This window comes from Mastigoproctus giganteus, unplaced genomic scaffold, assembly GCF_048544385.1.
Source record: "Mastigoproctus giganteus isolate SK-2022 unplaced genomic scaffold, ASM4854438v1 scaffold_15, whole genome shotgun sequence".
In the NCBI taxonomy this organism is placed as follows: domain Eukaryota; kingdom Metazoa; phylum Arthropoda; class Arachnida; order Uropygi; family Thelyphonidae; genus Mastigoproctus; species Mastigoproctus giganteus.
The window spans coordinates 1547897-1560967 of record NW_028328292.1 but is presented as its reverse complement, the minus strand read 5'-3'; the positions used below and the strand labels follow the sequence as shown (position 1 = coordinate 1560967).

General features: G+C 33.5%; 1 protein-coding gene across 1 annotated transcript in view; it reads right to left on the bottom strand.

Annotated features, from left to right (window-relative positions):
• Positions 1-13071, bottom strand: part of D12 (YEATS domain containing 2 homolog D12) — a 52881-nt gene that overhangs the window by 21942 nt on the left and 17868 nt on the right. The window contains exons 3-4 of the mRNA XM_090389377.1: positions 11246-11329; positions 8591-8764 (exon numbers count right to left, since the gene is read on the bottom strand). Coding sequence (XP_090245503.1) covers positions 8591-8764; positions 11246-11329 — 258 coding nt within the window. The remainder of the gene's footprint in view (positions 1-8590; positions 8765-11245; positions 11330-13071) is intronic.

Genomic DNA, 13071 nt, shown 5'->3' with positions numbered 1-13071 from the left:
GAAAGCTTGTTCACTGGACTTCACACCATTTGACTTTTTTTTTTGTTTAGTTACATTAACAACCAGATGTGCCAACCTGACATAAATGATTTGAAGAAAGGGATCAATGCAGCAATTGACAAAGTTATACCAGCCATGTTACAGCAAAGCTGAGATTGATTACTGTTGGGATGTGTCATACTACTGCTGGAAGTAATATGAAATGTTGTGACTTAACTTCTCCTGCAACTTTGCGTTTAAACTAATTTTCTCCGAATACAATGCTTCTTCTATATAAACATAATAAAAAGTTATAATGCACCAAATGTGTGAAGCTACTTTTGACTTATCCTGTATATACCAACAGCACAGCTTTGCAGCTGCTGTTAGTAAACCAGCCTGGAACTCTGTAGCAGGCCACTGGGATCTAGGATCTTGAATCATTATTACAAAACAGAGTTCATCTTTCTTTATTGATATTTTTAATATTTTGTAATCATTTACAAGGGAAAGTTTCCCAAGATGTGCACAGTGTGCTGCAACTATCATACTGGAAACTTTCTTTTCTTTGCGGCTCTATCAAAACGTTGCATAATCCTTCAGCAACTTATGCCCTTATTACCAGCAATTCTCTTTAGGTTTAAAAAATATAGTAAAGGCTCAAGGTTGCCAGATTTACAAAATTCTACCAGAGTTATATTAAAGAGGAGGAGAAGGGAAAAAGCATATTAAAAACTTTCAAGTAAAGAAAATTCACAAAAACATATAATGGAACTTGTTTATAATGAGCACAGGTATAATGAGATCACAGCTACTGCAAGAAAAGTAACTAACAGTGATTAGACTATGAATTTTAAGAGAAAAATTTCTCATTTATAACAAGTATGGTAATTACAAGTTTACAAGTATAATGAAAAGTTTTTAACAAATCATAATAAGAAGTCATTATGACTTGTTAAAAACTTGTTTACCTCTGAAACAATAAGCGTATTACCTCAAAAGATTGTTTAAACATCAGATGCCCCATTACCATTTCAAATAACTGAGATTACTAACATTTTGACATATTTTTCATGTTAACTTTCCTCCTGCCTAGAGTAAAAAAAATGTAAGAATACTGAACAATACTGCCTTCAGAAGTGTCTCTTATCACATCCCACTTATTTTTGAGAAGTCCCCTTTAATAATATTTTTGGAAAAAGTTTAACAATAATCGTTCATTAACACATTAAAAGCTAATAGTGGCTTCTATTTCCTTTTCATTGTATTTTTTATATTCATTATTATTATTATTATTATTTTTTCTAGTCTTATGCATGCAACTTTGGTTTCTAGCTCCAACATCTTACCAATTACCCTTCTTCAACTGGAATCACCTTGGTTTTTTCATATTTTTAGTCACATTTTCTTTGCACTTGCATCATTTTAGCTGGTACAAGTTTTCAAATTATCAAACTTCAACATTCAGGTATAGCAAGGGTAGCCAACTTAATTTGTGATGCGATCTACTTTTTTTCTTCAAAATGTGCCACGATCTACCATCTCAAGAATTTCACTGCACATGGTTAAAAAAGTTAATCAACACATATTGAAAAATGTTGTTTATAAATTTTAAAATTATAATACAACTCAAAATTCTTATTTTAAATTCATACGTATTTAAATTTTTAATTTATGTGAAGAAGTTTGTGTCTTAATGTCATCTGCCAAGCTTTAAAAGTCGGGGATATACTATGTTTAAGGCCAACCATAAAGAATCTTTTGTATGCAAGTCCATAAGAGTAGAGCTATTCTTCATCTTTGTTTGTTTCAAATACGAGAAGGCCGATTCACATAGATATAGTAGTAGTAGTAGTAGCAGTGGCATTTGATGCAAGAAAGCAAGTGTATGAGCTTATGCAGCATCAGCCAAAAAAAAAAAAAAAAAAAAATCACATCATTCCCTCCAAATGCCTGTCCAGTTCCTCCTTAAATTTATTCAACCTATCAACTTCCACAACAACAGATGGAAGTTTGTTCCAGCAATTAACCACCTGCTGGCTAAAGGCAAATTTCCGCACATCTAATCTACATCTGCCTTTTCTTAATTTGAATTTATGCCCCCTTAGGTTCGTAATCTGAACAAGTGGAAGGATCCCATCAGAATTCAGTGTGCTCAACCCATTCAAGGCCTTATACACCTCAAATATGTGGAACCAAAACAGAAATTTAAAATTTCACTGCATTTTTTTCATTTGGGTACTTTTCTCGGCAAACATATTTCCAAAAGTCTTTTTCTGATGATTTGGCTTTTAGGAAGATATCGTTTCGCAATGTAATAATTTCATTTTCAAGTAATATTTTCTCCATGTGAAAAATCTTAGCAGAGTTTTTTTGCAATTTGTTTCGTATCTAAGTCAACATTAAATGGATAAGAAATATATTGAACAATGTCTTCAATTGTTTTAAAATCACTGAATCTGGTTTCAAACTCATCCACAATCTTCTCAATTTCAGAAACATATTTCTCACAATTAAATTCAAAAACAGGATATTTTTGCAAAAGATCTTGCATATTTGCAAAATGATAAAATTTTTTCTTTTAAATCCTTAGCCATTGCCAAAAATTGATTTTTATATGCAGAAATACTACTAATTACGTCACCCACATTTTTATTTTTTCCTTGTAATTCCAAATTCAGATCGAAATCTTCCAAAAAAGCCAGATCGCACAACCACTCCGTATTTTGTAGCTGCTGATAAACATCTCCCCAAAAAAGTTTGATAGACAATTTTTTTAATTTCATTCAACAAATTTTGAAATCTCTGTAGAGACTTACTCCGGCTCAGCCACCTCACATCTGTGTGTAATATCACATCTGATTCATTTTTATCGAGTTTGCATTTTGAAAAGTCTCCTTTGAAGAGATTATCCTCTGATGGAATTCACGATTTTGAAAGCTATGTCCATAACACTTTTAGTATTTAATCTTTTGCTGGCTAACACTTGTTGGTGGATGATACAATGGTAACTCAAAAAATCTGGGAATTCATTATCCTTTTGACACAATGAGATGAACCCATTAAGATGTCCCATCATTGCTTTAGCACCATCTGTTGTTATTGATACGAGCTTAAATAGTGGTAATTTAATTTTTTCAATAAAATTTTTGAATGCGTTAAATATATCAAGACCTCTAGTTCTTTCTTTTAAAGAAACTATACCTAGCAGTTCTCTAGTGGCAGAATCATCGAAAATCATACAAACAAAAATGAGCAATTGAGCTGTATCACTGACATCTGCAGATTCATCCAGCTGTAAAGAAAAGGACGCACAATTGGCAATATGAGCACGCATTGTTCGCTCACATTTTTACTCATTTTTTCGATGCATCGCATCACAGTATTTCAAGATAATTGCAGATCTTGAAGAGCACTTTTAATTTCATTTTTGTTCTTAAAATTTTCAAAAAGAGAATCTGTTATTTCTAAAAACGCATCTTTGATGAATTGACCATCAGAAAATGGTTTGCATTTTTTTGCAAGGTCACTCACTTTAAATGATGCTACAGCTTTAGATTGTAAATTAGGTGGTATGAAGAAATTCTGTTGTGCAAATAATCTGGATTTAAGTTCTTTTAATTTATTTTTCTAAGGTCACTATCAGGTGGAAAATCTGATTGGTATTTACCATGGAGTGCCGTTCTAAATTTACTTTTTTGGGTATAGCCACGGAAGCATTGCAAATCAAACAACAACATTTTTTTCTTTTATCATTACAAAAAAGTATTCTAGTTCCCACTCTTGATGAAAATGATACGTTTTACTCTTTTTCATAGTGTTAATTTTAAATCAAAGGGTATTAAATTAATGTATAAGTACTGTCCAGTTATTAATATTAAGTAAGCTAAATAAGAATTTCACACATACACTATGCTCTCCAAAACGTAACTGTGTGATTTTTCACTAGACAAGCCAAGTGGCTGCGTGGCAACAAGAATAGTCACGTGGTTCAACAGATTTGTAATAGGCATATGCAGTGGGGCACATAATAATAATAACATTTAGATTTTGACTAATATATTTTTTAAATTCATTATGATCGACCAAAATTAAAGCCGCAATCGACTGGTAGATTGTGATCAACTTGTTGGCCACCCCTGATGTATAGTAACCAATATATAAATCTTCGGTATGCTTTAATATGCATAGTCAAACTCAATTAAAACAACACTGGAAATAATGACAACTTGGCTATAACATCACAATTATGTAAGTTAATAAAAAATCTCCATACAAATAAGTATATTGTATGCATTGTAACCAAGGTAAAAAAAATGCCATTTTACCTTGGTTGCAATGTCATTTCGAAATTGACTACCTCAGCTAAAATGTCCAACTTTCCAGCTAACTAACCAGCAATATGTTTACAGTGCATTAAGTTAATATCTGCATTAAGAATCATTGTCCACTTTGAATTCAATTATTCTGCTCTTTATTTTAAAGTTCACATTGCAGCATTTTATTTCACTGAACAGTAAACTGCCAAGGAAGCAATAAGTATCTGCACTCCTTTATGTAGAAGATCACAAACCAAAACCTACAAGTATAGATGGTGATATGACATTGCTCTTATCTGTGCTATAAGTGTACAGTCAGTCCTCGTATAACACGTGTTTACACTACACGAATTCGATCATACACGATTTATAAATAGGGGAGCGATATCTTATATAACACGAACCGAATTTGCTTATGCACGATTCTCCTTTGTGTTTACAAGAAATGGCAGTCGAATGCAGAATCACCCCAACCGAACACAACACGATAGGAATGAAGAGAAGATTCTGAAAATGTATTTGTTTTTTATATCAGTGAAGGGGAAACACATTTCACCATGATAAAGTAAAAACCAATATTCTAGCTATTGGTATAATCGCAAATGCCATTAGATCGAGTTTACTACCAGTTTATAACAGATTCCACTAGCAGAAACACAACTGGAAATTGTTTTTATTGTTTTATGGTAGTAACCCCTAGAAATGTGCTTTAGTAAAATGTGAGGTGTTAATAGTGTATCTCTGCCTTTACGGTGTTATTTATTCAGTTGCTACACGTGAGCAGCTTTGTTTATGTGTATCAGGCGTGCCTCCTCGTTTTGTAATTGTGCTTTATTCCCTAAAAATGAGTAAAATACTTTAAAAGGTGTGAAAAGGAAGCATCCTGGTGAAGACGCTGCAGATTCAGAGAGAAAAAGAAAAGCAATATTGATAAACAGAGGCGGACTCGGTCAAAAATTCTTACCTGGGAAAATTTATAGTGGCCTCATACTATGGTTTATGGGCAAAATCACACCGGCCTCCAGGGTTTCCCCGGTAAGGCTTATGGCCAGTCTGCCTCTGTCGATAGAGAAAAAATATGAAATTGGGTTTGTTTGGTTTTTTTTTTTTTTTTTTGTAGTTGTTGGCGCATCGGCTTCTGTTTTTTTTTTTTTTTTTTTTTTTTGATTTGGTAGTTGTTGGCGCATCGGCTTCTGTGGCCATATTGCACCTCCCAAGGTTTTTGCAGTACTTTGATCCAAGCCCGAGGCGGGAATCGAACCCGCGACCTTTGGGTTGCCGGGCAGGTACTTTACCCACCCAGCTAGCCCGGTCGGCTATGAAATTGTGAAACGCTTTGAGCGAAATGAAAGACCATGTGATATTGCACGTGCTACAGACCTAAATGAGGCAACGCTGAGAATTACAAAGAATGCAGAGAAAATAAAAACAACTTTCATAGCAGGAACAACTCAAAGTGTAATTAAAATCCATTAGATTAAGACACAAAGAATTGGAAGAGATGGAAAGGCTGTCATATGTTTGGATAGAAAATCAAACAAAAAACAAGTTTGCTTGCGATACAAGCAAAAGCATTAGCAATATTTTATTACGTAATAGTCGTAATAAAATATGTATTTTATTACAATCATTTATTGTGTTTGTTAATGTTTTGGTTACAAATGTGTGTTCAATCTTGGGTGGTCGGCACCTTATCCTATTTTTCCCATAGGGCCTGTTGTTTATATTGCACGATTTTGCATTGCATGAGGGTTTATAGGAACACAACTATCGTGCTATACGAAGACTGACTGTACTTGGAAGGCTGATTTTGTAATGGGGTCTTTTCTTGTCATCTGCTCAGTACTGTAATGCAAACTAGTTTCTCTGTAAACAACAGAAATGATTTTTGCTGAAATGATCTTACCAATATAAAATACAAACATTATCACTATCAACACTTTTTAGTTCCTTCATCCATTTATTTCTCACATCCCACTCCACTCTTTCTAAGCCGCTCTCACAATCATATAGAGTCTTACCGTGTTCAATTTTATTTTCACATAGCATATGCATGCTAGTGTTAAAACTCTAGAGTATTGCTGCTGAGAGCTTTTGATTACAGAAATAGTTAAACTGCCTTCAACAATACTTTTAAAAATATATTTACATTTTCTAACTTATTTATTAATATGTAACAAATTGCACACTGTAAATTATATTTAACACAGAAAAATGACATAGGACAACAATGGAGGCATGTTTACTATAAGAAATTGACAATCTCAAGAGCAAATACTTGTAAGATAAATTTCCGAGCATTTAGCATCACCTGCACATATGTAGTTACCCCCTGCTTGAGAATATTGATTTCATTTTGAATTCCGATCAGTTTGCATCATTCTGTTGGAAAGATTAAGAATAGTACTGTATGGTGTTTGGTTTTTACTGTGTACAGTACAGTACTTTTACAATGGACAGCAAGTGAAAAGTTTTAAGTGCTGAGGATAAAATGAAAGTCATTAGAGAATAGAAAATGGAAATAAATATATTGTTCCTTGTGAATTTAACTTATCAAGCTTAACTGTTCACACAATTTGGAACTTGAAACAATTTGAATTTAATTAAAAAAAAAAAAAAGAATTGTACCAAAATGAAATGCACATTTAAGTCTGAACATTCTGATGTTTACAAGGAGGCTCTTTTAAAGTGGCTTAAACAGCAAAAGAGTGAAAATATACCATAGTAGTTCACTTTTAATAATTAAAGCCAAACATTTTGCCAAATTATTTGGAATTGAGAATTTTGTGTGTTCCACTGGTTGGACAAATCTATTTAAGCTGAATCACATGTGTTCTGAAAAAGTTACAGGTGAAGCAAAAGATGTGAACAATACAACTATCCTGGAGTAGTTAAATTCAGTATGGTTCAAAGTGTATAAAGGATATACAAAATATTTTTAATGCAAATGAAACAAGATTCTTTTTTAATTTTTCTGAAAGAACATTAAAGGGTGAAAAGTGCATAGGTAGTATAAACTATCGAGAGATAATATCACAGTCCTTGTTTTCATAAATCTGCATGGCACAGAAAGGGAAAAAAATGTCTGTTTTAGGAAAATCTAAAAATCTGAGATGTTTGAAAAATGTTACCCATTCAACATAACACAAATAAAAAGGCTTGGTTGATGGATGATGTGAGCCTTGTTTAAATCTGAGCTTATTCATTGTGATCATGCACCATGGAGATATGATCAAAAAATTCTGCTTCTTTTGAATAATTGCACAGCACACAAAGTTATTTGGTTTTTTTTTTTTTTTTTATTTATTTATTTTTTAGGAGCATTAGCAACTAAGGCCATATTGCTCCGGAATATGCGGTGGTCATTCCCTGACCTTTCCGCATCCTCCGTATTTGGTGGTGACGGGCTCGAACCCCAGTCTAATCAAGAAGCGTGTGCTATGCACTGCTGCTCCTTCCCACCTGGCTACGGAGGCGCCTTACGCACACAAAGTGAACGAAAACAAGAAAAAAAATGAAATGTGTTTCGTCCAGCAAACACAAGTGTTTTGCAACTAACAGACCAATGTGTTATATGAATTGTTAAATCTTATTTCCAAAAACTGACTTTGCTTAAAATTTCCTTTCTAAAAATGTAGAAAAGGCATGAAATAGAGTATCTGCAAAGACATTTGCAATGCCTTTCATCATGCAAGTTTTATCACAAAAAATCCTATGGCCGATTTGCTGAAACCGATACTAACAAGGAAGACTTGTCTTAATCAGAATGGATTTGCAAAACAAATTGCACAGATTTTAAATTAAAACAATTTAGACACTTATGCTAGAGTTGATGACAATGTAATCACATCACAAATTTTAATAGATGACATCACTGTTTACAAAGTAAAATATCAAATTGGCAAGCAAGATGGAGATGAAGATAAAGAAGTCCTAATTACACGTAATATATACATTTTATATCAGTTAATTTTATCTTATTATTACTACTAATATCAATGTAATTTTAAAAAATGTCAACCTCGGTTATAATGTTAAGAATAGTGCAGTTCCCTCAACAATGCTGTATACTGTTTTTAGTTCACGCAAAGCCATTAAGTGTGTGGGGGGGGGGAACTCCACTATAGTTCAATTCTAATTCTTAAATTCCAACATTTTAACAAGTGTTTAAAAAGTAAATGATGTATTTTCTTTATAACGAAGATGTCGGTGATAACTCGTATATAGCGCAAATGCACATGGTGTTATTCAAATAAATATCAAGAAAGTTTTATGCAAACTATCATACTTACAAATCTGGAGGATGATTCAGCACGCTTACTGCATGGCATGTTTTGAGTGCTATGCAAAGATTTCTCTGTTAATAGAGCAGCTTTATGTTGTTTATTGCATTCTGTGAGCCCAAGTGGTGCCTTTCTAAGGTACTTTTTGACACATGGATGAATTGATGGAACTTCGTGTTTAACCTAAAGAAAGTTTGAGAAAATTATAGTATTTTAAATTACTTCTAATTTCTATAAAATCAGGAGGAAAATCTAATATACAGGGTAGGGCTTTCATTGCATTACAAACAACCATAAAAATAAAAGTACACCAAATAATGAAAACAGTTGAATAAAAATCATTTTATTCGAACGAACAACTCAAACATTTCATGGAACTTAATCACGTAATGTAACCTGATGGCGGGAACAAAAAGGTCGATCTCAAAATGGAACCACTACAACAAAAAACAATGTGGGTGATGTGTACTGAATTTAAATCTGTCATTAAATTGCAAAGATGTTACCAGCTGAAATTTGAAGAGAAAACAGTCTATTCAGCAGTGGTTGAAATAGTTTCAAGAAACAGGTACTGTTCTGCACCAGAAAGGAGTAGGCAAGTTGAGGTTGAGACAGCTGACAGGTTTGTAACGAAGTCTTTCAGCCCAGCCAAAAGAAGTCAACTTGTCACACCAACTGGGAACTTCATTTGGCCTGATCAACTGCATGGAATTTTTTCCACACTCATCTGAAGCTGTATGCATATAAAATTCATACTGAGTACATACTGAAAATGAAAGACCAACCATATCAAAGGGCTTTTGCTTGGACATGCTCATTGAAAATGAAAATGGCTTTACTTCATTTGATGAAAGGTGAAAGAGATGTTGGTATTCCTTATATGAGAAAAGCTGAATGCGTACAATATGTGGTTTAGAATAACATGTAATAGCCAACTATGGATAAGGAATAAGAATGTCATGTGACAGAGGTTGGTAATAGTAGTTCACATGGCTGAAATATGTGATGGTTGGTACATAAGGGAAAATTTTTCATTATTTGAATGCAAAAGATTCAGAAATTGAAATCGAAGTTTTACAGACTTTAATAGTCAAAATCTTAGGCAATTCTGTACCCACATTTGGCACATAATCATACAGATAGAAGTAATGGCAAATGCCACTCTTGCTAAATCAAGATACTTTATCAGAAAAATATTTTTTAAAAATCATTTGATTAACTTATTTCACTAACATATATGGACAGCCTATAGAATCCAACCCTATTAAAAGTTGTTAAACTATTTTACACATTTCAGCTGATTTAATTATATATAGTTATCATTAATTTAGAAGTCAAGACTTAACTGAATGAAAAGCACACAACCTTTTCAAGACTGAATTAATTGATCAGAATGACATTATCCCTACTTAGTCATTATTGGCTATCGCAAGTCAAGTGCATTTCATTTTTCACCAAATGTACTATAATTAGACAGTGTTATTAGTGATGAGTCAACGTTTCATGTGTATAGTACAGCAAATAGATACTGCAGAATTTGTACCACTGAAATCCAACATGATGTTCAAAAGTGAGGAGGATAGTCACAATATAAAAATAAATGGTTTCACATACAAGAGTAGGCTGCCAACATGTTCTCCACTTATTTATGCTTGGTTCTTTCCAGTTAGTTTTACAGTATGCATATATCTAGTAAAGAAATTTCATTTACTCACAAAAATGTAGTTTTATATTCCTCTTTAATAATTCCTTTTAATTTGTGTAAGTTGTATAGAAGTTAAGAGTTGCTTGGGACTGGGCTATCAAGCTGCCAAAAGAGTGTAGTGTTTATTTATTTATAAATAAGTACTTCTTATCTCCATATAACATTGTACTGGCTTTAGTAATAAATTCAGTAATTTGTGGCTTGCTTCTCCATTATGCACTCAATGTATGAATGAGCACATTTCATGTTTTGTGGTCAGCAAATTTCCTGTTGTGAGGTAACTAAATCATTAGTGTTTACTTACAGTGGTCAAAAGTCCCTTGAGAACCAAAGAGAAAATATGCACATTCATAAATTTAACATATAGTGCCAGAAGCAAGAGAACTAATTAATTTCAGAAAGTACCAGTACTTGCATTAGGACAACCAATTTGCCATCCAACAATCCAACAGCACTACTCAAAGCAGCAAAACTAAAACTAAACCAAATGGGATGGGGGAGGACAGTTGATTTAGTGTAGTTAGAGAGCACACAACGTGCCCATTCAAGCACTGAAGGGAGTCCTGGACCTCTATCAGAGAATAAATTTCAATATATATACTTGTTACTTAGTGGGGAGGAGACAAGGATCTGAATCTTAAAAATATCCAGTTTTTCATCAGATTTTGGATGTTTTTCAACATATTCTATCTGTAACTTCTTCAAAAAAAAAAAAAAAAAAAAGGCAAATTTAAATAACTATCTAATCTTAATCCTTAGTTAACATCCCCTTGTATTCCCACCAAAGAAAATCCACAAAGAATGGCTGGAACACATGGTAAACCCCATCATACTTTAATTGCTAATGCAATATAACATACTGTAGTGTTTTTTTAGTGAATATTTTTATACTGCACTAAAGCATACATTACCAAGATCATTGTTAAATTTATTTCCTCAAATTATTGTTTATAGCCTACCTGATCTACTTGTCCTGTAGCATAATATTTTGTCACAACACATGCTCGTAAACGATCCATTATTGTTTCCATTTCCCGAATTCTCTAGAATACAAAAAACTGTGAATGAAATACTGATACATATTTAAAGTAACTTGTAACACCATAACAGATGAGCAATCGATTCTATTATATTTGCCCCTCATAAGTAAGAACATGGAATTTCAGCCAAACACAGAAAATCCCTTATCTAGTAGTTACTCTTAACTCCACTGCCAGCATCTAGTATTTAAAACACTTTTTTGAATAACATTTAAAACACTTTCCTAAGAATAGCAGCTGAACATACAGTGTCCTTTTCCTATTCTAGGCTTACAATTCAGGTTTACAATTTCATTTCATTTTTCTTTACCTGTCTAAAACAGGCACTGTTTTAGAAAGGTAAAGAACATTTTTTCTGTAATGATACAAAGACTTTTCATAAGAATTGCTCATCACTTCAAAATGACCTTTGTACTACAGTACTTCATCATCATCATCATCAGCCATTTTCAATCCACTGCAGGATGAAGGCCTCTCCAGCAACTTTCCAGTTGCTTCTGTTTTGAGCACTGGACATCCATTTACTACCCACAAACTCATGAATTTCATCTATCCATCTCCGCCTTTGTCTTCCAGGTTTTCTTCTAGCTCCTCTTGGATACCATTCTGTTATTTTCTTAGTCCATCTGTCATCATGTCTTCGAGCTATGTGTCCTGCCCAAGACCATTTTAGTTCTTTAGTTTTGATAAGAATGTCCTTTACTTGAGTTTGTTGCCTAATCCATGTGTTTCTCTTCTTATCTAACAGTCTTATTCCCAATATGATTCGTTCCATTCTTCGCTGTGTGGTTCTCAGCTTCTCTTCCATTCTTTTGGTGAGTGCCCAAGTTTCACTTCCATAAGTCATGGTGGGGAGTATACATTGGTCCATTATTTTACGTTTCAGACAAACTGGGATATTGCTCTTCAGTATGTGACTATATTTCCTGAATGCTATCCATCCAAAATTTATTCTTCTCTTGACTTCCAGCCATTTATCATTATTACAGCTAATAACTTGTCCCAGATAAGTATATGACTCCACCTTTTCAATTACTGCTCCTTCAATCATTATTTCCCTTTCTGTGGCATACTTGTTCATCATTACTTTTGTTTTAGCCATATTCATCTTTAGTCCAAAATCCTTACTAGCTGTGCATAACTGATTAAGATTTTCCTCTAATTCTTTGGGATCATGGCTTATGACCACAACGTCATCTGCAAATCGCAAATGGTTTAGGTACTCTCCGTTCACATTGACTCCTTTCTGCGACCAGTCTAATCTTCTGAAAGCTTCCTCAAGGGCAGCAGTAAACAGCTTCGGAGATATTGTGTCTCCTTGTCGAACTCCTTTCTCAATTTTAAATTTCCTACTGTCTTTGTCTAGTCTAATAAAGGAGGTAGCACTCTCGTATATTTTCTTCAAAATCATAATATATGGGGTATCAATGCCTTGTCTTTCCAGTGCCCAAAACATTGCCTTATGCTGTATGGAGTCAAATGCCTTTTCATAATCCACAAATGCCAGGCATAATGGTGTTTTATATTCATTTGCTTTCTCCCTTAGCTGTGATATTACATGAAGGTGATCCATAGTTGAGAATCCTGTCCTAAAGCCAGCTTGCTCTTTCGGTTGATTCTCATCCAGTATTCTTTCTAATCTGTTAGTAATGACCCTTGTGAACAACTTGTAGATGTGGGATAACAAGCTAATTGGTCTATAATTTCCAATTTCTGATTTATCTCCTTTCTTATGCAGCAAAACT